At 42.0% G+C, this 25,884-nt stretch overlaps 1 protein-coding gene across 10 annotated transcripts in view; it reads right to left on the reverse strand.

Annotated features, from left to right (window-relative positions):
* SAMD3 (sterile alpha motif domain containing 3) overlaps nt 1–25,884 on the reverse strand; it is a 218,034-nt gene that overhangs the window by 31,338 nt on the left and 160,812 nt on the right. For 9 of the 10 annotated variants that reach the window (XM_063666586.1, XM_054492711.2, XM_054492712.2 and 6 more), the window contains 3 exons: nt 8,828–9,013; nt 8,493–8,577; nt 218–385 (listed from right to left, as the gene is read on the reverse strand). In XM_063666586.1, the coding sequence (XP_063522656.1) occupies nt 218–385; nt 8,493–8,577; nt 8,828–9,013 (439 nt within the window). The remainder of the gene's footprint in view (nt 1–217; nt 386–8,492; nt 8,578–8,827; nt 9,014–25,884) is intronic. The other variant, XM_063666587.1, reaches the window with a different exon arrangement.

A 25,884-nucleotide genomic window follows, 5' to 3' on the forward strand; every position in this document is an offset into this window, starting at 1 on the left:
CACGAGATGTTCAGTAATTGTTTTGGGAATTCTTTTCTTGGAAATATCATGCTCATTGTTAGCCAGGCAAAACAGACTTTCTTGGTTCTTGACTATACTTCAAATTTTAAAAAGGTATCTTATTTTGTTTTAATTATTTTAAATGCTATTATTTATTATCCCTTAATCAATATATCAATCCATCAAGTCATCAGAACATTTAGGAATTCAATCTTACTTTTATCTGGACAAGTTTAATTTCATCAAATCTTATATCAGCAAGAGATTTCCTTGTCTGGCCTCTTCGGTGTCCAAATTTACACTTATTTCTAATTACTTGCTCATCATCTTCTATGGGTCTTCGAACATATTTAAAGCGATCTTTTAGGGCTCGTTTCCATAAAAACTGTAAAATAACAAAACAGGCCAGTTAATCTTCAAGGAGATTGAGCTAATCCTATATAAACAATATGTCTATACAACAACAATACATACCTATCATCTTTGGGCTTGAAATTATTTTCATATCATAGTAATAGAAATAATATATCTATCCTTCCTTTTATCCTCACAGCAATCTTGTGACACTGCTACAGAAATTATAAACCCTAAGTTATAGGTAAGCAGACAAAGTCACAGAAATATAAATCTTTTCCCAATGTCATATGGTTATTGAGTAAATATATAGGTTCTTGAACCTAGATTTTCTAATTCCCAAAAGTGATACTTTCCACTATACTCTGCTGTCTCCACAACCAATTCCATTTTTCTCGTGGGTTCTAGAAAAGACCTGATAGTGGCTTATGGATTGATGCATTTTCTTTAAAAATAATTCTCTGTCATCTTTTGAAATTTGTTTTGGTGAGTACTATTAGCATTCAGTCCCTAAGTGTCTGTGGCGCCTCTACTGTTTCAAACACAAAGACCAACGCCCCACTCTGAGAGGGTGAAGGGTGTAGGTGGACCTCACTTTCAGTGTAGCAGAGTACTTTCAGTGTAGCAGAGTAATTTCAATATAGACTGAAAAGTATTATAATAGGGGAAGATACATCATTCATTTACATTGTGTTAGGAGATCATAAAAGCCTTCCTGTAGGAAGTGAATCTAAACTGAGGCTTAGGTCTTAGGGTCAGGTAACTGCATGAAGGGATGGAGATAGCATTGGAGAATGCCAGTTGGGTAGATGCACAGAAGTTCCAGAAGGATGAAGCTACATGTGCAATAGAATAGAGGGAGAGCTGGTGCCCTTTAGAGAACTACCAAGAGTTGCGCGAGGCTGGAGCATAGAGCTCAAGATAAGGGAATGACAGAGGATGGGGTAAAAAATAAGGTGGGAGAGAGGAGCCAGCCCAATCACCAAGGGCCACAGTCACCCAATTAAGGAGCCTTAATGTAATCCTGAACCAGATCTTAAATCTGTCTCTGTGGGCAGGCTGTATTAGAATCTCATAGGAATTTTTGCCCTTGGTCTTTCCTCTAAAGCAATGGTTCTGAAAATTTAGCCTGAATCAATTCCTGGAGGACCTGTTAGAGCACAGGTTGCTGAGCACCACTCTCAGCATCTCTGATTTTGAGGTCAGGGATAAGCTGAGAGTGTGCATTTCTTGCAAGTTCCCATGTGATGCTGCTGCTTGCTACTGTTCGGGAGATTGGAATGGAGCCCAGATGTCTGTATTTTTTAAAGCTCTACAGAGAATTCTTCAGAACAGCCAGGTTAGGAAGTCTTCCTAAGCCATGTTGAATTGGGAGAGTGAATGGTCCAGATTTGAGCTCTGGAAGGATCTGTCTGGCATGTGGAGTTTTTGTGAGACCAGAGACATGGACAACACCTAGGAAGCACCCCTGGACTTCTTCCTCAATATGCCAACATCTCTTCCACTGCTGGGCCTTCAGTTTGGGCCTGGAAAGCTTTATCCCTCTCTTCCCACACCTAGATGGTATGTAGTTAACCCTTGCTTTGCCTTCAGGTCTCAGCTCAGCCTGTGCTTCATGGAAGCCTCCTCTGGCCTCTGTAACAGCTTGGTGTTGGATCTCCCCTTTCTTCATTGGTACTTATCACAGTGGTAATCTACCCTCATCTATGTGATACTTTGTCTGTTTCTATTTCTATTTCTTTTTCTTTTCTTTTCTTTTCCTTTCTCTTTTCCCTCCGTCCCTCCCTTCTTTCCTTCCTTCCTTCCTTCCTTCCTTCCTTTCCTCTAGGCTATAAGCACATAAAGAAAGGCTCATGCCTGCTCTGCCCACCAAGCCCAGCATGGTGCTTCATGCATGCTAGAAACTATAAATGTTTGATGTCTTGTGTCAATACTCTATGAAGCAGGAGATGCAGGTGTCAGCATGACAGACTAGAAGCAAGACTCTGGGTCTTGGCAGTGCTTAGCTGATAATTAACTCACTGCATGAGTGGTGGCCCAACCCTTCTTTTTTTTTTTTTTAGACGGAGTTTCACTCTTGTTGCTCAGGCTGGAGTGCAATGGTGCAATCTTGGCTCACTGCAACCTCCACCTCCTGGGCTCAAGTGATTCTCCTGCCTCAGCCTCCTGAGTAGCTGGGATTACAGACATGTGCCACCACACCCAGCTAATTTTTTGTATTTTTAGTAGAGACGAGGTTTCTCCATGTTAGTCAGGCTGGACTCAAACTCCCAACCTCAGGTAATCTGCCCACCTCGGCCTCCCAAAGTGCTGAGATTACAGGCATGAGCCACCACGTGCCCGGCTGGCCCAACACTTCTTGAAGCCAGTGCCTTAGGGCTGCTTCTGCTGCTTATCTCCCATGCAATGCCATGTGCTTGAATAGATCCCCACAGTGAGTGCAGGGAAGGAAAAAAAAAAAACCCTTGCAGGCATATGGGCCTGTGTTTCCCTCGAGCCCTGGCCGAGAGAGAGTGGTAAGTTGCCGAATGGCTTTGGGCATGTTTTCTAAGCTCTATTTCCTCATGGGCCAATGGGAATACCACCAAAATAACATTAGCCAAATGCTTGGCACTTAGATTTTGCCATTCCTGGTTATATGGTTTGTAAGTCCCAATAAGAGTAATCCCTGAAAGCACCATAGCCTAAGTTGGGAAGACTGCAGGTCCAAGTACTAGCATGAATACATATTAGCTAAGTAACCCCTCTTAATTTTAGTTTCTTCAACTATAAAACGGAACAATAAGATCTGTCCTATCAACTGCACTGGCTTTTTGGGAGAGTGAGTAGCTCCTCATTGAAGATATTTGTAAACTAAAGTGCTGTTTGTAAAGTCCTTCAACAGCCCTAGTAAGAAAGGCAGTGGTTGAAGGTTGGAGTATGGCTTCAGCACTGATTAAGCTCCCAGGTATGCATGAGTCAGAGATGCCTTATCACCTCCCACAGGCTTGCTTGTGAGCCTGGACTTTACCATTGCTGTTTTACAACAGAACAGACAAAAAGAATGGCTTCTATTTTTCTTAGCCATGAAATATGAACTAAAACAAGTATAGTACATTTTTTTTCCACGTGTTTCCTATAGCTCTGAAGGGTTTCTAAACATGCTGAACCTGGTGGGAGGTATTATAGCAATCAACGGCTAGGACATTTTTAAATTGCCAATTTCTTCTTTCTAGCCTCTCCTGTCTCTCCTTATTAACTGTCTGATAGGAACAGAAAAAGGACAAATCAAATACAATCTTTCACATGAGTATTCAATCAATGAGTATTTACTGAGAATCTGCTATATGCCTGACACCGTGAGTTACTTATGCAGACGCCTCAGGTAGGCAGACTCAGTAGGAAATATTTATGTTATAGAATAATCATCCCTCTCCTCCATGTTTCCAGCTAGAGAGGATGTAGAAAGTTCTACATGAAGACAGCTCTCCGTCAACCACTCTGAAATAAAAAATGGCCCTGAAATTGCAGACCTCCTGTTGTGACATATGAAGCAGTCCACAGCATCACCAGCAGATCTTTGCACATTCAAATGCAGAATGTGGACCGTCTTACATGGCAACTGGACTAGACTTGTCCAAAAAGCAAATATCCGGAAAAATAAAAAAGGGTATGGAGAGACTGTCTAGATAAAAAAAAAAAGATTAAAGAGACATAATAACGAATGCAATGCATAATACTCAATTAGATATTATAGCAAAAAACTTTTTAAAACATTTTTGAAAAATTGGAGAAATGTGAATATGGATTGTATATGATATTATGCACTTATTGCTAATTTTCTTGGGTATAAAAATGGTATTGTGGTTATATAAGAGATTGTCCTTATTCTCTCTTTTTTTTTTTTTTTGGAGATGAAGTCTCACTCTTGTCCCCCGTCCCCCAGGCTAGAGTGCGATGGCACGATCTTGGCTCACTGCAACCTCCGCCTCCTGGGTTCAAGGGATTCTCCTGCCTCAGCCTCCCGTGTAGCTGGGAATACAGGTACCTGCCACCATGCCCAGCTAATTTTTGTGTTTTTAGTAGAAACGGGGTTTCACCATGTTGGCCAGGCTGGTCTTGAACTCCTGACCTCAGGTGATCCACCCGCCTCAGCCTCCCAAAGTGCTAGGATTACAGGCGTGAGCCACCGTACCCAGCCCTTTTTTTTTTTTTTTTTTTGAGACAGGGTTTTGCTCTGTCATCCATGCCGGAGTGCAGTAGTGCAATCATAGCTCACTGCTGTCTCAACCTCCTGGGCTCTAGTGGTCCTCCCACCTCAGCCTCCCAAGTAGCTGAGACTACAGGCTCATGCCACCATACCTGGCTATTTTTTTTTTTTTTTGTAGGGATGGGGTTTTACCATGTTGCCCAGGCTGGTCTTGAACTCCTGGGATCAAGTGATCTGTCCACCTTGGCCTCCCAAAGTGCTGAGATTATAGGCGTGAGCCACCACTCCCAGCTGTTCTTATAAGATATATGTTATGGTGTTTAGGGATGACATCTGCAACTTGCTTTTAAATGCTCAACCAAAACAAACAAACAAATAAATATGACAGAAGAAAAATAAATGTAGCAAAAAAATCCCTAATCTAGATCAGTAACTCTCAGCCAGTGATGTGATGTTGCTCCTCTCCCTCCCCTTGTTTGGTTTCGTTGTTGTTGTTGCTTTGTTTTGTTTTTTAAGAGAAAATTTGCTTTATTCTGTAGTGTGCTTACTTTAGTGATGTTTGGGGACATGTCTGGTTGTTACAACTGGGTGGACAGAGTGCTACTCACACCTAGTGGGTGCCAGGGATGCTACTAAATATACTTCAATGTACTAGACAGTCCCCAGCAGAAAGAATTATCCAGCCCCAAAGATAAACAGTCAAGAGGTTGAGAAAATCCATGTTGCTAGGAGTATATGCATATCAATGTAGCATTCTTTCAACTTTTGTTCAGATTTGAAACTTTTCTTTTCTTTTCTTTTTTCTTTTTCTTTCTTTCTTTCTTTTTTTTTTTTTTTTTTTTTTTTTTTTGAGACAGAGTTCCACTCTTGTTGCCTGGGCTGGAGTGCAATGGTGTGATCTCAGCTCACTGCAACCTCAGCCTCCCGGTTCAAGTGATTCTCCTGCCTCAGCCTCCTGAGTAGCTGGGATTAAAGGAGCCCACCACCACGCCCGGCTAATTTTTGTATTTTTAGTAGAGACAGGGTTTCGCCATGTTGGCCAGGCTGGTCTCAAACTCCTGACCTCAGGTGATCTGCCCGCCTTGGCCTCCCAAAGTGCTGGGATTATAGGCATGAGCCACTGTACCTGACCCCAAATTTTTCAAAATAAAGAGTTAAAAATAAACTTAGCCCTAAAAATAACCAAGTTTGTGCACCCTTTTTCTTTCTCCACCCCTGCCTCCCATTAATGTTCTCTGAAATTTTGTACATTTTCCACTGTAACATTAGAAACACAACCTCACTCACACTTGCAGGGAGAATTTGGGTAAACATCCATCCTGGCACCAGAGTTTCTCCTTCTACTCTGTGAGTGCAAATCTGAGCCCTAATCTGCTAAGCAAGTTTGCACACATCTCTTTATCAGTTAACGGTCTTTAGTGAATGTCACTGGGAACAGATGTGGATAAAATGGGCACAAGAGCAAAGAAAACATTATTTGTTACTTTGTACATGTCTCACTGATAACCATGAAACTGAAGGTCAAAAGGTATTGGATCAATATGGATTTGCTTATGTATATGCAAAGATTCTCTAGAAGGACTCTAATAACATTGGTTACTTCTGGGGAGGAAAATTAGGTGGCTGGAGAAGCAAGGGCGGTTGGGAAACTTTTCTATTTATACCGTTTTGTAGTTTTTGAATTTTGAGCTATGTAAATATGTAATGTATTCAAACAGTAAATGTAAATTAAAAAAAAAAAACACAAGTTGTATCCTGTCTAACATGGTGAAACTCCATGTCTACTAAAAATACAAAAAATTAGCTGGGCGTGGTGGGCGGCACCTGTAGTCCCAGCTACTCGGGAGGCTGAGGCAGGAGAATGGCGTGAACCCAGGAGGCAGAGCTTGCAGTGAGCCGAGATGGCGCCACTGCACTCCAGCCTGGGTGACAGAGCAAGACTCCATCTCAAAACAAAAAACAAAAAAACCCCACAAGTTCTATACACAGTAACACTGATTAGATATTAAGTTGGTAGATGTATCTCCAGTGTAGAAGAAATTCTGAAAATCAGTTTTGTCAGCCATATTGACATGATTGTCAATGTTGGGACACCAGGTTTGTTTAGTATTGTTGTCGTTACCTTGTTTTTTTTTGTTTTGTTTTGTTTTGTTTTGTTTTAGAGGAAATTCAATTTCTTCTGCGGCGGCATATTTTGGAAAGGATGTCATCCTAGAAGCAAGAATACCTGAATTCTAATCTTGGCTTCAATAATTACCATTTTTCCAGACATGGTATACAACATCTTTCCTCAGTCTGAGTGGTGAAAAAAACCTTTAATTACCTCTCCCATTGAGAAAATTCTGTGATTCTCTCCATGTATAACGAAACTTTTCTTGAAAATACAAAAAAAAAGGAAGAAGGGAAGGAAGGAAGGAAGAAAGGAAGGGAGGGAGGGAGGGAGAGGGGTAAATACAAATTAAGGAAGGAAGGAAGAGGGAGGGAGGGAGGAACGAAGGAAGGATGGAAGGAAAGGAGGAAGAGAGGGAGGAAGGGAAGGAGGAAACAGAGCTTTAAGATGTCCTTATATTCATAGATATTGGCATTTATCCTTTGTTGTTCTTGGAAATAATTGCTGAAATTCCATGTCCTTAAGAAAGCACAGCAAAAAATATCTTTTCACAGACATCTGAGACAGTGAAGTACAAAAAGACGTCTGTCTTCTTTAGATATGACTACCAATGTGTATGCACACGGCATATAGAGATACAGGGAATAATAGGCACTCTACCTTTATGTATACATAGCTATAGTTCCTTGTAATTGTTCCTTAACTCATATAATTACAGTGTCATAAACACTCAATTTTTTATTAACTATTTTTAGGTACAGTTCAATAGTGTTAATTATATTCACACTGTTGTGCAATGAAGACACTGGTATTTGATATCCAGGAGACAGGCGGGTTCAAACAGCAAACTTTGTGTTGAAACGTCAATGGCAGTGGTTCTCAGCCCTGGTTGTACATTAGAATAATTTTGGGAAATTTAAAAAATTTTAATGACAGGGTCCAATCCTCAAATTAATTCAGTCTGAATCTCTAGGAATCCTAATGTGCAACCAGAGCTTAGAACTGCTGCCCCAGAGAATTACTTGAACCCAGGAGGCGGAGGTTGCAGTGAGCTCAGATCACGCCACTGTACTCCAGCCTGGGTGAGACAGCGAGACTCCGTCTCAAAAAAAAAAAAAAAGAACTGCTGCCCCAGAGCATCCTGAGGGTCTGTTTTTATCAGGACAGCAGAGATGTGACAGGGCCAGGTAAGGCTGAAGGCCCAGACCTCAAAGCCAGACAACAGCTCCACTGGGTCTGAGAAGGCAAGAAACACCTGATGACAGCTCTGAAGCAGGTGCAGCCACGTCTTTCTCTTTCTATGTGTCACATCTCCTAAAGACCCTTCCTAACCCTTAAAACCCTTAAGACTCTAAAGTGAACAGCTCAATTAACTTTAGCAACTTTATATGCTCGTGCAACCATAATCACTATCCATTTTGGCCACCCTCAGCCCTAGGCAACTCCTGATCAGCTCTGTTGCACTGAGCTTCCAGTTTTGAGAGGACAGCAACATGATGACAGAGAGAGACAAAGAAGACAAAGAAACACAGGGCAGAGAGAGACCAAGAAGTTATGAATAAGGGAAGACAAGGAGACAGAGAGAGAGAGAGAGAGCACAAAGTCAAGAAAGAAGCATGGACTAACAGAAAGTGAAAGACAGAAACAAAGTCGGAGAGAGACCAAAGAGACAAAGAAAGGGTCAGAAAAACAGAAACAGATAGACCTAGATACGTAGACAGAATGAGAGAGAGAGAGACACCAAGAAAAGATGGGTGAAACATAAAATTACTGGGCAACACAAGGCTATTACTTTAAGATAGTCTGAAATTAACAGGATGGTGCCATGTGGTCACTTACAAAGCCACAGCCGTCCTCATCCAGGAAAGGGTGGGCCTGCAGCAGGGCATTAACTACGTCATTGTACTGCTGGGTGCTGGGGTACCTGTTCACAAAACAAGGAGGCTATGTTTCACTTCAAGCAGCCCACATTCCTTCCTTTAAGATGAGTCTAATTATACTCATTTTTCTTCACATTTTTCTATATAACAAAAAGAGATTTAAATATTGGGCAATTTGGGACCTATTACCAATATGTCATCCACAATCTGAAGAGACTTGATTCCACATGAATTCTACTCTATTCTGAAACAGACCCTTTCCCAAAGCAGCAAGCTTGTCCTGTTGTCACTCACAGTGAGCCTTCCAGATACTTAGTCATGTCAGCCTGGAGAAACTCAATGATCCTTATCCTCATGCTGTGATCTGGGCACTTCTGCTCTGCTAACATGCACTTGACATCATAGGGAAACTCTGGTAAAACATAGGACTTCGTCCATTGTAATGCTTTGCTTCTTGCTAGAATATGTTTCACATTTCTTCTGTGAAATAAAAACACACAAAGAATGAAATTCTATTCCAAATATATGCAATTTATTAATTTGCTACATCCTGAGAACTTATGAAATAAATAACTTTCCTGAGACCCAAATATATGGAAATCATCAAGCCATCTTCCATCCATTCATCCATCCACAAATGTTTGAAGGCTCATTAAGTGTGTTTGTCCATTCACACAACACATAAATATTTATTCTTTAGAAAAAGTCACAATAATATAGACTTTAGAATAAAGCCTGAAGTTGAAATGCATACTAATTCATTTTTCTTAAAGAGAAAATGTAATGCATAGCTCAAAACTAGACAATATACTTAACAAAAAGAAAATACATTGCAATTCAGCAAAGCAAATGAGGCCTACCATAAAGTCTTAACACCTGTTAAGAAAATTCTTCTAATTAATTTATTCTGCTGTTGTTTATAATTAAATACAAGATCCACCTAATTTAGTTGGTCTTTGCCTATTTTGATAAGGTGAACTTAGTTTCCAAATTAAATATAAATAACAGATATTCCTATTCCATCCAGATGAAATTTCAATGAAGGGCTACAGAAAACTACAACTACAGAAGGCAGATCAGGAGTTGCCTGGGGCTGAGGGTGGATAAAATGGGTAGTGATTATTTGTTGTACAAGCATATAAAGCTGCTAAAATTAACTGAGCTATTCACTTTATTTTTATTATTTTTTAAGATGGAGTCTCACTCTGTCACCAGGCTGGAGTGCAGTGGTGCGATCTTGGCTCACTGCAACCTCCGCCTCCAGGGTTCAAGCAATTCCCCTGCCTCAGCCTCCCGAGTAGCTGGGACTACAGGTGTGTGCCACCACACTCGGCTAATTTTTTGTATTTTAGTAGAGATGGAGTTTCACCATGTTGGCCAGGATGGTCTCAATCTCCTGACCTGGTGATCTGCCCACTTTGGCCTCCCAAAGTGCTGGGATTACAGGTGTGAACCACTGTATCCACCCAATTTTTTTTTTTTTTTTTTTTTAGAGAGAGTCTTGCTCTGCCATCCAGGCTGGTGTGCAGGGGTGCAATCACAGCTCACTGCAGCCTTGACCTCCTGGTCTCAAGCAATCTTCCCACTTCAGCCTCCCAAATAGCTGGGACTACAGGCACGTGCCACCATGCCCAGCTAATATTTTTTATTTTTTGTGGAGATGGGGTCTCACTATGTTGCCCAGTTTCATCTTGAACTCTAGGCTCAAGTGATCCTCTTGCCATGGCTTCCCAAAGTGGTGGGATTACACGCATAAGCCAACACAGCTAGCCTCTTGTTCACTTTAAATGGGTGAACTTTATGCTATGTAAATGAAACATCAATAAGGCTGTTTATAAAATTATCAGAACAACGTTCAAGCCCTAAAGTTAGTGACTGACCACTGAGTGTGCAAAATGAAGACTCTATAATATTAATAAAGTGTCCAAGTAACAATTAATCAAAGGCACTAGGTAGCTCTTAACCCATTTATAAATAGGATTGATTGTGGTAGAAGTAAAGAAACAGAGGCAAGCCAAGTAGAAGTCAACAGGAAGATTTCCTAAATTGGCCTAAGTAGGTTAATTTTCTGATAACCACGGAACCCTTAGTGGCCCAAGCAAAATTCAGATGAATTTTGGAAGGCTAGGATTCTTCTAGCATTTTAGATCATCCTTTATAAGAATGCACGAGCTATAATGCGATATGGAGAATCAAGCACACAGGAGAAAGCACTCTCACATCCCTTTTTATGATAAGCTCCCTTTCCTTTTTTCCCCCTTTGGCGGTCCCTACTATATCAGTGGTGAAATTATGTCCTGGCTAAAATAAGCACACCAGTATTGAATACTTGACCGAATACCACAACAGGATATTTCCAGATGTAAGTCTCTGCTGTAGCCCAGTCTATTTTCTAGTATGTTTCTCTTTCATTTTGTTCATTCATTCAAGCAGTATTTATTAGGGGTCTACTAAATGCCAATCACTCTTTCACAGTCCTCATTTTCTTCCATATTCTATTACTTTGTTTCTTTCTCCCAAGAAACAAATTACCTCTCCTGTATCTACTGAGACCAAGGAGTATAAAGTAATGGCCAGTTTTGTTGGATGTCTTTTGTGCCTTCCTGGGATTTTTCTTTTTTTTTTTTTTTGAGACGGAGTCGTGCTCTGTCGCCCAGGCTGGAGTGCAGTGGTGCAATCTCGGCTCACTGCAACCTCTGCCTCCCAGGTTCAAGCGATCCTCCTGCCTCAGCCTCCTGAGTAGCTGGGACTACAGGCGCATGCCACCATGCCCGGCTAATTTTTTGTATTTTTAGTACAGACAGTGTTTCACCATGTTGGCCAGGATGGTCTCAATCTCCTGACCTCGTGATCTGCCCACCTCGGCCTCCCAAAGTGCTGGGATTACAGGTGTGAGCCACTGTGCCCGGGCCTTCCTAGCATTTTTTTAAAGTGATGTAACTTGGCAGGTATTAAGCTGGTTTCAGTAATCTTAGCAGCTGTCTCCTTTTCCCTGGTGATTTTCAAGTAGCTAAATTAGCTGCCTGCTGGGTCCAGGTTTTTGAAGTTGTTATGTTACTTAGTACCACCTCAACAGATAAGTTCAGTGTTCCAATGTTATAAAATAAAGCTCGTTACACTGTTTGTCTTTTCATTCTACATACTTTCCCTCCCTTTTTTTTCAGTGTGGGGGCGGAGACTATACTGCATGGTATTATTTCTATCAAACATCCACAATGTAGCTAGACGCATAAAGAATCCAAGAAGACAGATACTCCATCTTGCTCTAAATAGAGGTATTAGGAAAGATCAGAAGCATCAAATTTTCATTTTCTTTACATTAAAACAATGTAAGAAGATATTCTGGAATTGACTAAAAACCAACCCATGCCACCTAATACCAGTCAAAATGAGTATTACAGTATTACACACGACTCATCAGAAATTAAAAATACATTCTAATTTGGAAGCAGATAACTGCAGGCAAAATCATTTCTCATCTATAAAATTATATTTGCATTGGATTAAAAAAAGCTTTACTGTGAGGTTAAGATTATTCATAATATTTTTATTAAGCTAAAGTTGGGCAGAACACCAAAATAAGTCAGCCAAAAGTAAGGGCAGAAAGCAGACAGCAGTTCAACCCAAAGGACGGTTATATTACTGTTCCCACCTCAGAACCAGGCTCTTCAACGAAATCAGCACCACGAAGCAACAGATCTCTAACCCAAGGTATCTCAAATCTCAATCCTGGGTGCACAGTAAAATCAACTAGGAAGCTTTTAAAACATGTTAATGCCTACAATTGGCTCCCGGCTAACTGAATCAGAGTTCACTGCTTACTAAACTCTCAGCTTATGTGTACAGCTTATATTTGCAATAAAATAAAACTTATAATAAAGTTAAGACAACACATTTGATAATTGGCCATATCATTATTGTATTAGGTGCTAATTTAAAAAATGATTAGATGGCATTTTCATGAAAAAGCTAACTGACTTTCCAACATTTTCTAACTTTAGTTAAGAGTGAAAAAATATCCAATTCTTTCCCTGCTTCCAAAGAGCATGTGGTATACTCTGATGAGGCTCACACAGGGTAGGAAAGATGGCTCTGTTAAGAACGGGCTCAGGTGAGCACCAGCTCTCTAAGGAAAAACCTGAATGCACAGAAGAACAGCAGTTGGTAGGGAGCAGAAGAAACACAGATGTTACATGAGGGCGGGGACTGTTTGTTTAATCTCCAGTATATATAACATTGCTCAGCAGAGTTGATAACACAGTGATTTTTTTGTTGAAAGAATAAACCAGGCATCTGAAAGAAGTAGCTATCTAAGCAGGGCTGAATTTGATTTGGTCTGGGCAAAGATGTGGACACTTCACTGGTCCGTGATTGCATTCATTACCCTGTAGACTCGGCTCCCCTTGTATGCTCCAGGCATGTCTTTGAAATCACCTTCATCCTGCTTTTCCTTAACCTCTCTTACCTCAATCTCTTCCCAATCACCTCACCGGGACTGCTTCCTCAAAAGTCAATAATGATTTCCTAATTGACAAATTCAGGGCCTTTGACCATAACCTTTTACAAGACCTTTGTAACTGCATTTAGCGTTATTGACTACTTCCTCACACCCCTTTTCTTCCTTAATTTCCTTGACACTGTTTCATTTTCCTGCCTCTCTTCCCATCTCTCTGACAACTTGTTTATTTGCTGATTTATACCTCCTTTACTTTCTGTGAGAATTTGCACATGGCTTGGTTCCTGCCCCCTTAATCCTCTGTATTGATTTTTGCTTTCTTCCTCAGAGAACTCACCCAGCCCCATGGCCTCAGCTCTGAGCTCTATGTTGATGGATTGTAAATCTATCATCAATAATCTGTTTTCCATGCTCCATCTTAGATCTCCAACAACAACTTGTACATTGTTCATCTCATACTCAACAAATCCAAAATAATTCATAATCTTTAAAAAAACTGAAAAACAAAAACCAGGCTCTCATTTTCTAGGAACTGAATTGTGTTCCTTTCAAACTCTATATGTTGAAGCCCTAACCTCCAACGTGACTGTACTTGGAGATAGACCTTTATGGAAGTAATTTAGTTAAATGAAATCATAAGGTTGGGCCCTGAGATGATGGGATTAGTATTCTTAAAAGATCTGTATGCCATGTGAGGTCAGAGAGAAAATGTAGCCATTTGCAAGTGAAAAAGAGGGTCCTCAACAGAAACGCAAGAGGTCAGTGCCTTGATCTCAGGCTTACGACCTCTAGAACCACCAAAAAATAAATTTATATGTTTAGGTCACCAAGTCTATGGTATTTGTTATGGCAGCCTGAGCGGACTAACACAGAATTCCAATTTCCTTGTTTCTTTTACTGTACCCGTTTCTCTTAGCAACTCAGGCTTAACATCGTGATGTCTCTTTTACCTTCATTTTTCACTCCTAATTGTCATGAAATTTTCCCTACATTTTATCTCTGTATTTATTTACTTATTTCCATGGTCCACGCTACTAAACTAATCCAAGTATTTGCCACTCAAATGTGGGCTGCTTCAATAGTCTCCTAGCAGAGTTCTGCTGGAATGCTTTAATGAGCTCCCACTGAACCAGCTGTCTCAGAAACATTAACCATAAACATTAAACACATTAAAGAAAATTAACTGAAAACACTGAAAGGTGAAAAACAGAATGCAGGTTTTGAAAAGAAGCCTACACTTAGAACAAGAGGAAGACACTGGGCCTTCGCTGAGGTTCCGTTTTCATGGCTTTTGGCCTGAAGGCAGGCCTCACGCTGTGCTGCCCAAACTCTAATAGAAAAACCGGTAGTATTTCTGGACTCAAAGACTTGGGGGCAGGATTTTGGGCAACCCATTATGTGGAAAAGGAGAGGAAAACCCCAGAAAAGAATGAGCTAATGAGGGAAAACGCCACAATCTGTGTATAAACTGTTCAAATCTCTGGATGATCCTGAACTACACACATGCATAACTGGACTAAAGATAAAAGAACTCAACAGATTTTAACTGACACCAGGAGACTGAGTTTTTCACGTGAGTCCAACCAATTTTGCGGTTTCCTAGAACAAAATGTCAACACTCTTTGGGCGAACACACAGATTCAAGAGACTCCACATTGTAACATTCATATTTAATCCAAAATTATGTAATGTACAAAAAAAAACCCCAGAAAATGTAATCCATCCTCAAGAATAAAGATAATCATTAGAATGTGATGCTAAGATGACCAGATGTCGGCAAAGATTTTAAAGCAGCTATTCTAACAACGTTCAGTGAATTAAAGGAATATAGGCCAGAATGACTGAAATGATAGGAAAATTTAGCAGAGAAATAGAAATTGTTTAAAAGAAACAAATAGAAATTTAGGAGAAAAAAATACAAAATTTGAAATTAAAAATTGTACTAGATAGGATTAATAGCAGAATGGAGATTTAGGAGGAAATAGTCATTGAATTTGAAGACAGATCAACAGAAGTGATCCAATCTGAAAAACACAGGGAAAAGAGATTAAAAAAAACAATAAAAGAAGCTCATTTTTTCTAATTGCAGCTCCTCACAATTTATCCCCCTATAAAGCTATAAACCCTTCTCCTCTGTGATCCACCATCCAATTTTACATAAACACCGATTTAATCATGTCAGTCAGTGGAGGGGCCAGGTAGAGCTGGCCAATGGCTTCCAGGGCTACTTTTGGAACCAAGACATAGTCCAAGGTCCAAGAAAAATAAGCCAATCTTGCTTGACACCATAACCATGTCCAATTTCAAACACTATTTCTGGTACTGAAACACCACTGGGAACCAACGTGGAATTTAACTTCAAATTTAAAAGTCCCATAGTTTAAAGACCAAGTATACAGAAGACCTGCAAGTCCACATTCAATACTTGACCATACTAGATATCTGCCTTTTGCACGATTTCACATTTTCCAATTGTCATACGCATGATAATCTTCCTGTTTGCCGACAAAGTAACCCATATATATATTGAGTGACATGGGTGATTCAGGATTCTTCTATCCCCAACAATTAGACACCGTGAGAGTTTACTATGCAGTGAGAGTTTACTATGTTAGTCTCTTTGACCAATTAACATCTTCAGTATGTGGTCTCCCTGAGAGGAGAGTTACTGCTTCCTATTTCTGAGGACAACTGTAAGCGAGGCCCATCCCTTAATTATCATCCCTTTGGGTTCCTGGGGCTCCCCAGGAAGAGGAAAATAACTATGATTTGTTGACATGTTTGGATGTAAACATTAGCATTTGGAAGGAAAACTGAGTCTGTTCTCTGTATTTAAACCCCTTTTGGAGCTATTGAGTGTTTGGCAGTTATTTTATCCCCATGTCCCCATGAAAGTAGATAATATTGCCTTAGGGAAAAAGTAAGCTCTTGAATTTTCAAACTAGAAAGCTTCAGTATTTCTTTTTGAATTAGACGAAGCTTAAGAGTTTAAAACTGTTGCTTCCTTCCTTTTTTTTTTTAACTGAGCCGCAGTTTCTTGCTTTGTTGAAATTGGTGCTTCCAATTTCATTGACTTAAATTTAAAGGAATTTTTTCATTCTCTTTTTACTTCTACAAATAAAACAGGTGATAGGATTTTAAAATTCTATGAGAAAAATAAAAGTCAATGGTCTGTAATTTCTTAAAATCCCAAATTTGAATTCTTCATATTTACTAATTAGAAGTTTTTGTACTCTCTTATTATCAACTGCTACGCAATGTGAATACTCAGATCCAGTCCAGACACAAACCTTACTAAATCTCCAGAATGCACTATGCACGTGTTAGCAGTTTCTTCACTTACTTAGTTGCCCTCAGTTGCCCTCATTCTTCTAGGTTTATCTCAAGCCTTCTTCTCAGGTGGGTTTTACTCACTGCCACACTTCTGCCATGCACGTGGTTCTCCTCATCTGAATCCCCCACCTGGCCTGGTCCAACACTGGCCCTGTGAGCACTCAACTACATCTAGTCTCCTTATCTGTCTTGATTTTCCTATGTCCTTGTTGAATGAAATAGTTTGTGACAAAAATATTGTAGAAAGGTTTAGCAATGTTTGAGAAAGATACAAAATATCAAATATAACATTCTATGATTGATAGTCTGTAGTTTTATAAACTTGTGTTTTCTTTTCTTTTTTAAGAGACAAGTGTCAGGTCTCTGAGCCCAAGCTAAGCCATCATATCCCCTGTGACCTGCACGTATGCATCTAGATGGCCGGTTCCTGCCTTAACTGATGACATTCCACCACAAAAGAAGTGAAAATGGCCTGTTCCTGCTTTAACTGATGACATTGTCTTGTGAAATCCCTCCTCCTGGTTCATCCTGGCTCAAAACCTCCCCCACTGAGTACCTTGTGACCCCCCACTCCTGCCCGCCAGAGAACAATGCCCCTTTTTCCTTTACCCACCCAAATCCTATAAAACGGCCCCACCCCATCTCCCTTCGCTGACTCTCTTTTCAGACTCAGCCTGCCTGCACTCAGGTGAAATAAACAGCCATGTTGCTCACACAAAGCCTGTTTGGTGGTCTCTTCACACAGACGCACATGAAATTTGGTGCCATGACTCGGATCGGGGGACCTCCCTTGGGAGATCAATCCCCTCTCCTCCTGCTCTTTGCTCTGTGAGAAAGATCCACCTACGACCTCAGGTCCTCAGACCAACCAGCCCAAGAAACATCTCACCAATTTCAAATCTGGTAAGCGGCCTCTTTTTACTCTCTTCTCCAACCTCCCTCACTATCCCTCAACCTCTTTCTCCTTTCAATATTGGTGCCACACTTCAATCTCTCCCTTCTTTTAATTTCAATTCCTTTCATTTTCTGGTAGAGACAAAGGAGACACGTTTTATCTGTGGACCCAAAACTCCGGCGCCGGTCACGGACTGGGAAGGCAGCCTTCCCTTGATGTTTAATCATTGCAGGGATGCCTCTCTGATTATTCACCCACGTTTCAGAGGTGTCAGACCACGCAGGGACGCCTGCCTTGCTCCTTCACCCTTAGCGGCAAGTCCCACTTTTCTGGGGGAGGGGCAAGTACCCCAACCCCTTCTCTCCATGTCTCTACCCCTTCTCTGCCTTTCTGGGGGGCAAGAAACCCCCAACCCCTTCTCCTTCACCCTTAGTGGCAAGTCCCATTTTTCTGAGGGAGGGGCAAGTACCCCAACCTCATGTCTCTGTGCCCCGATCCCTTATTTCTGTGCCCCAACCTCTTATATCTCTGTGCCCCAATCCCTTATTTCCGTGCCCTGACCTCTTATCTCTGTGCCCTGATCCCTTATTTCTGTGCCCCGACCTCTTATCTCTGCGCCCCAACCCCTTATTTCCGCACCCTTCCCCTTTCCCACTTTTCTGGAGGGTAAGAACCCCTGAACCCCTTCCCTCTGTGTCTCTACTCTCTCTTTTCTCTGGACTTGCCTCCTTCACTATAGGCAACCTTCCACCCTCCATTCCTCCATCTCCCTTAGCCTGTGCTCTCAAGAACTTAAAACCTCTTCAACTCACACCTGACCTAAAACCTAAATGCCTTATTTTCTTCTGCAATGCCGCTTGACCCCAATACAAACTCGACAGTAGTTCCAAATAGCCAGAAAACGGCACTTTCAAGTTTTCCATCCTGCAAGATCTAAATAATTCTTCTCATAAAATAGGCAAACGGTCTGAGGTGCCTGACATCCAAGCATTCTTTTACACATCGATCCCTTCCTAGTCTCTGTGCCCAATGCAACTCGTCCCAAATCTTCCTTCTTTCCCTCCCGCCTGTCCGCTCAGTCCCAACCCCAAGTGTCACTGAGTCTTTCTAATCTTCCTTTTCTACAGACCCATCTGACCTCTCCCCTCCTCCCCAGGCTGCTCCTCACCAGGCCGAGCTAGGTCCCAATTCTTCCTCAGCCTCCGCTCCTCCACCCTATAATCTTTTTACCACCTCCCCTCCTCACACCTGGTCTGGCTTACAGTTTTGTTCCACGACTAGCCCTCCCCCATCTGCCCAGCAATTTCCTCTTAAAAAGGTGGCTGGAGCTAAAGGCATAGTCAAGGTTAATGCTCCTTTTTCGTTATCTGACCTCTCCCAAATCAGTTAGCGTTTAGACTCTTTTTCATCAAATATAAAAAACCCAGCCCAGTTCATGGCTTGTTCGGCAGCAACCCTGAGATGCTTTACAGCCCTAGACCCTAAAAGGTCAAAAGGCCGTCTTATTCTCAATATACATTTTATTACCCAATCTGCTCCTGACATTAAATAAAATCCAAAAATTAAATTCCGGCCCTCAAACCCCACAACAGGATTTAATTAACCTCGCCTTCAAGGTGTACAATAATAGAAAAAAGTTGCAATTCCTTGCCTCCACTGTGAGACAAACCCCAGCCACATCTCCAGCACACAAGAACTTCCAAACACCTGAACTGCAGCAGCCAGGCATTCCTCCAGAACCTCCTCCCCCAGGAGCTTGCTACAAGTGCTGGAAATCTGGCCACTGGGCAAAGGAATGCCCACAGCCCGGGATTCCTCCTAAGCTGCGTCCCATCTCTGTGGGGCCGCAATGGAAATCGGACTGTTCAACTCACTTGGCAACCACTCCCAGAGCCCCTGGAACTCTGGCCCAAGGCTCTCTGACTGAGTCCTTCCCAGATCTTCTCAGCTTATCAGCTGAAGACTGACACTGCCCGATCGCCTCGGAAGCCTACAGGACCATCACAGACGCTCTAGGTAACTCTCACAGTGGAGGGTAAGTCTGTCCCCTTCTTAATCAATACAGAGGCTACCCACTCCACATTACCTTCTTTTCAAGGGCCTGTTTCCCTTGCCTCCATAACTGTAGTGGGTATTGACAGCCAGGCTTCTAAACCTCTTAAAACTCCCCAACTCTAGTGCCAATTTAGACAATACTCTTTTAAGCACTCCGTTTTAGTTATCCCCACCTGCCCAGTTCCCTTATTAGGCTGAGACACTTTAACTGAATTACCTGTTTCCCTGACTATTACTGGACTACAGCTGCATCTCATTGCTGCCCTTCTCCCCAACCTAAAGCCTCCTTCGCATCCTCCTCTTGTATCCCCCCACCTTAACCCACAAGTATAAGATACCTCTACTCCCTCCTTGGCGACTGATCACGCACCCCTTACCATCTCATTAAAACCTAATCACCCTTACCCCGCTCAATGCCAAGATCCCATCCCACAGCACGCTTTGGGGATTAAAGCCTGTTATCACTCACCTGCTACAGCATGGCCTTTTAAAGCCTATAAACTCTCCTTACAATTCCCCCATTTTACCCGTCCTAAAACCAGACAAGCCTTACAGGTTAGTTTAGGATCTGTGCCTTATCAACTAAATTGTTTTGCCTATCCACCCCGTGGTGCCAAACCCATATACTCTCCTATCCTCAATATCTCCCTCTACGACCCATTATTCTGTTCTAGATCTCAAACATGCTTTCTTTACTATTCCTTTGCACCCTTCATCCCAGCCTCTCTTCGCTTTCACTTGGACTGACCCTGACACCCATCAGGTTCAGCAAATTACCTGGGCTGTAGTGCCGCAAGGCTTCACAGACAGCCCCCATTACTTCAGTCAAGCCCAAATTTCTTCCTCATCTGTTGCCTGTCTCGCGTAATTCTTATAAAAACACACGTGCTCTCCCTGCTGATCGTGTCTGACTGATCTCTCAAACCCTAACACCTTCTACATCCTAGGCATGGTTGGATACTTTGGACTTTAGATACCTGGTTTTTCCATCCTAACAAAACCATTTTATAAACTCACAAAAAGAAACCTAGCTGACCCCATAGATCCTAAATCCTTTCCCCACTCCTTTTTCTGTTCCTTGAAGACAGCTTTAGAGACTGCGTCCACCCTAGCTCTCCCTGACTCATCCCAGCCCTTTTCATTACACACAGCCGAAGTGCAGGGCTGTGCGGTCAGAATTTTTACACAAGGACCGGGATTGTGTCCTGTAGCCTTTTTGTCCAAACAACTTGACCTTACTGTTTTAGGCTGGCCATCATGTCTCCATGCAGTGGCTGCTGCCACCCTAATACTTTCAGAGGCCTTTAAAATCACAAACTATGCTCAACTCACTCTCTACATTCCTCGTAACTTCCAAAATCTATTTTCTTCCTCATACCTGATGCATATACTTTCTGCTCCCCGGCTCCTTCAGCTGTACTCACTCTTTGTTAAGTCCCACAATTACCATTGTTCCTGGCCCGGACTTCAATCCAGCCTCCCACATTATTCCAGATACCACACCTGACCCTCATGACTGCATCTCTCTGATCCACCTGATGTTCATCCCATTTCCCCACATTTCCTTCTTCCCTGTTTCTCACCCTGATCATGCTTGATTTATTGATGGCAGTTCCACCAGGCCTAATCGCCACACACCAGCAAAGGCAGGCTATGCTATAGTACAAGCCACTGGCCCGCCTCTTAGAACCTCTCATTTCCTTTCCATCGTGGAAATCTATCCTCAAGGAAATAACTTCTCAGTGTTCCATCTGCTATTCTACTACTCCTCGGGGATTATTCAGGCCCCCTCCCTTCCCTACACATCAAGCTCGAGGATTTGCCCCCACCCAGGACTGGCAAATTAGCTTTACTCAACATGCCCCGAGTCAGATAACTAAAATACCTCTTAGTCTAGGTAGACACTTTCACTGGATAGGTAGAGAGAGGCCTTTCCTACAGAGTCTGGGAAGGCCACCGCAGTCATTTCTTCCCTTCTGTCAGACATAATTCCTCAGTTTAGCCTTCCCACCTCTATACAGTCTGCTAACAGACCAGCCTTTATTAGTCAAATCAGCCAAGCAGTTTTTCAGGCTCTTAGTATTCAGTGAAACCTTTATATCCCTTATGGTCCTCCGTCTTCAGGAAAGTAGAACGGACTAAAGGTCTTTTAAAAACACACCTCACCAAGCTCAGCCACCAACTTAAAAAGGACTGGATAATACTTTTACCACTTTCCCTTCTCAGAAGTCAGACCTGTCCTCAGAATGCTACAAGGTACAGCCCATTTGAGTTCCTGTACAGATGCTCCTTTTTATTAGGCCCCAGTCTCATTCCAGACACCAGACTGACTTAGACTGTGCCCCAAAAAAACTTGTCATCCCTACTATCTTCTGTCTAGTCATACTCCTATTCACCATTCTCAACTACTCATACATGCCCTGCTCTTGTTTACACTGCCGGTTTACACTGTTTCTCCAAGCCATCACAGCTGATATCTCCTGGCGCTATCCCCAAACTGCCACTCTTAACTCTTGAAGTAAATAAATAATCTTTGCTGGCAGGACTATGCTGAGTCTCCTTAGGCACTCTCTAATCAGATGTCCTGAGTCGTCCCAATTCTTAGACCTTTTATACCTGTTTTTCTCCTTCTCTTATTCCATTTAGTTTTTCAATTCATACAAAACTGTATCCAGGCCATCACCAATAATTCTAAATGACAAATGTTCCTTCTAACAACCCCACAATATCACCCCTTACCACAAAATCTTCCTTCAGCTTAATCTCTCCCACTCTAGGTTCCCATGCCACCCCTAATCCCACTCAAAGCAGCCCTGAGAAATATCGCCCATTATCTCTCCATACCATCCCCCAAAATTTTCGCTGTCCGAACACTTTACCACTATTTTGTTTTATTTTTCTTATTAATATAAGAAGACAGGAATGTCAGGCCTCTGAGCCCAAGCTAAGCCATCATATCCCCCGTGACCTGCACATACGCATCCAGATGGCCGATTCCTGCCTTAACTGATGACATTCCACCACAAAAGAAGTGAAAATGGCCTGTTCCTGCTTTAACTGATGACATTGTCTTGTGAAATTCCTCCTCCTGGCTCATCCTGGCTCAAAAGCTCCCCCACTGAGTACCTTGTGACCCCCCACTCCTGCCTGTCAGAGAACAACCCCCCTTTTTCCTTTACCTACCCAAATCCTATAAAACGGCCCCACCCCATCTCCCTTCGCTGACTCTCTTTTCGGACTCAGCCCATCTGCACCCAGGTGAAATAAACAGCCATGTTGCTCGCACAAAGCCTGTTTGGTGGTCTCTTCACATGGATGCGCATGAAAACAAGGTCTCTCTCTGTTATCCAGGCAGGAGTGCAGTGGCACAATGATGACTCACTGCAGCCTCAAACTCCTGGGCTCAATGGAAGCCTCCCACCTTAGCCTTCTGAGCAGCTAGGACTGCAAGCATGCACAACCACACCCAGCTAATTTTTAAAATTTATTTTTGTAGAGATGAGGTCTTGCTATGTTGCCCAGGCTGGTCTCAAACTCCTGGCCTCAAGTGATTCTCCAGCCTTGGCCTCCCAAAGTGTTGGAATTAGAGATGTGAGCCACCGCATCTAGCCTAAATTTGTGTTTTCAGACATAAAATTGTCACCTTTCAAAAAGGAGCTCTCTGTTGTGCTAAAACAGCCCACTCATGACAAAGAAACCACTCACTAGCAAGCACCAAACCAAGTGGTGAGTGAAAAGAAGTGCCAGGTTACTAAGCCCATAAATTTGAGATACAAAAACCAGTGGGGCACACTAGAGAGGCAGATCCAGAGACCGAGGTGGAAACCTCTGGAAACACAAAAGGTATCTGAGAACTAGATTGTGACTCTGGAGAATTACAAAAAGGTCAATAAACCCTCCAAAAGCTGTTTTCTAAGCATCTCACCAGGCTTCAGTTGCACCCCATGTGGCTTTATGGGACCCAGGGCAGAGTTCATATCACACTCAGCTGAACCCTGGTTGACCTTTGGAGTCATAGCTCATAAATCATCCCTGTTTTCCCAAATTTCGGGGCACAAATTGTACCTTTCTCCACGGGCACCCACTTGGAGACAATCTCCTACTTTGAGGAACTGTGATACTTTCCTAGTCTTGTAAAATAGTATTGCTTTCTGGTCCTCCAGGGAGGAGAACAAGAGACAAGTGGAACACTTTGCTGTGAAGAATACACATCCTGGCTATAGGACTTGGTCTTCACATCTCGAGTGCCACCAGCAGTAGTATTAGTACTCCCACCATTGGGATAGAAAGCAGTGAAAACTATGCTGCTCTCCAGGGACTGAACTGAAAGAAACTGTGCCCCACAAGTGGCTGTATTGTGGCATCCCACTTTCATTTAATTCCTCTCTACATCCAAGCCTGCAGACTTTATACACTGAAAATGGTATAGATTGGGATACCCAGGTTTATATTATCAACTCTGAAGCTAAATGGCATGTGATCTCTGCAACATCCCAAACCTGAGATGTTTTGGGGACATAGAAGAGGAAGAAGCCAGGGGAGGCTTAGATATCTGTTTAAAGAATTTGCTGTCATTTTATCCTAGGACAGAAGATGTTATGGTACACACCCCTTCCAAATAGGGAACAAATTTTACCAAACTACAAGTGAATCAGAAATTCTGCTTCTGAGTTAATTATGCCAGTAACCTGGGAATTACCTGCTTTACCTTGGCAAGAGTAGCTACTGCTAAGAAAACAAAGTAAACAAGAAGTTTTGAAGAGCCCAATAGAGACACGTGCCAATGAACAAGGTGAGATGCTGTCTCTGAAGATATTGAACAATGTCACTTCAAAGCACCCCTGAACTATGAAGAAAATGTTGTTTTGTTGCTGCAACTGATGGTACCCACCGTGAATTCTGAAAAACGTTTGAGCCACATTCCTATAATTTTGATGTTTGCTTTTAATTTATGTTTTACAGCCCAGGGCTCTCACACCTGGCAATAAATTTATGAGATTTTCAGAGGAATTACATGTCTGAAATGCATGTGTGAACCTATAATCAAGCACAAAGAAAAGAGAGATGTGACCGGCATCAGGCACCATGTCTTGGCAAAGTTAGACAGATGTCTCTCAAACCCTCCACGTTATTGGCCCCCAGTGTGAGATTCAAGGCCTCGGGAGTCTTTGGGGCCCTAATTCATCAAAAACAAAGCAAAAAAAAAAAAAACTTTTAAATCTTCCCATTCCCCAATTCCTCTTGGTATTGACAGAAATGCAAAGTTTCAGAAACTCAGACCTTTATCTTATCTACTACCATGACATGCACGTCAACGAGTCTCACAGAGCTATCACCTCTCAGTCCCTCTTTTCTTTTTTTCTTCCTCATTCATGCGCCTGTAATCTCAGCACTTTGGGAGGCCCAGGCGGATGGATCACAAGGTCAGGAGATAGAGACCATCCTGGCTAACATGGTGAAACCCCATCTGTACTAAAAATACAAAAAAAAAAAATTAGCCGGGCATGGTGGCACGCAACTGTAGTCCCAGCTACTTGGGAGGCTGAGGCAGGAGAATTGCTTGAACCTGGGAGGCAGAGCTTGCAGTGAGCCGAGATCACACCACTGCACTCCAGCCAGGGCAATGGAATGAGACTCTGTTCCCCTACCCAAAAAAAAGGAATGAGGCATGACATGCTCAGTTATTGCAAAATGGTTCAGTAGTACTATTTTTGCAGTTCAGAAGTATTAAAATGTGTTTTAATTTATCACCAGCAATCAAAGTGGGCAAGGACATTCAGTAGCTACTGAGGAATATAGAAAACTGGGTCTTTAAGCAAAAATGAAGAGGGCCTCTCTTCATTTGGGAGGTGGTGGCGTTATTGAACTGTTTAGACTGACTCTGTTGAGTGTTTTCTATATAAAATGTTAATATGGAAAAGAGTGAGAAGAAGCCCTAGCTTTATCAGAATCCCTGTTTTTTTTTTTTTTTTTTTTCATCCTGCTAAGTTCTATTGAATAAGCTGTTGGTCATATTCTTCACAATGCTATTCTCATGTTTGTTTTCTCATATTGGTTGATATCACCACTAGTTATATAAGCCAGAAGTACAGGAGAAAGTTTACCACCCAGCAAACTCTCCTCTTCTCCTTAGTAGCAGGCCCACCATGTCCTGTTGATTTTATATTTAAATATCCTTTTGATGCCTGTTACCACCGTCTTAGTTTAGACCTTCATCACTTCTTGCTTGAACTTTAGTCTAGTGTTTTGATGGGTCTTCCTCCTTTCATTTTTCTCCAATCCATTCTCTACATCACTGCCACAATAAATGATGAACACTATGTATACCTGATCAAATCACTGAATCTCTTTGATTATTCCCTAACCTACAGCAGTAGTTTTCAATTCCCACTATACATTATAATTACTTGTGGAACTTTAAAAAAAATACTGATGCACAAGTCTCATCCCCAGAAGTTCTTATTCATCTAATGCTTTGTTACTCAAAGCATGGTCTTAGAACAGCACTGGAATTAAGAATTGCAGAATCCCAGGCCCCACCCTAACCTACTAAAACAGAGTCTGTGTTTTAACAAGATTCCTCAGTGTTTTATAAGTACAATAGAATTTGAG

The sequence above is a fragment of the Pongo pygmaeus genome, chromosome 5 (genome assembly GCF_028885625.2).
Source record: "Pongo pygmaeus isolate AG05252 chromosome 5, NHGRI_mPonPyg2-v2.0_pri, whole genome shotgun sequence".
NCBI lineage: Eukaryota > Metazoa > Chordata > Mammalia > Primates > Hominidae > Pongo > Pongo pygmaeus.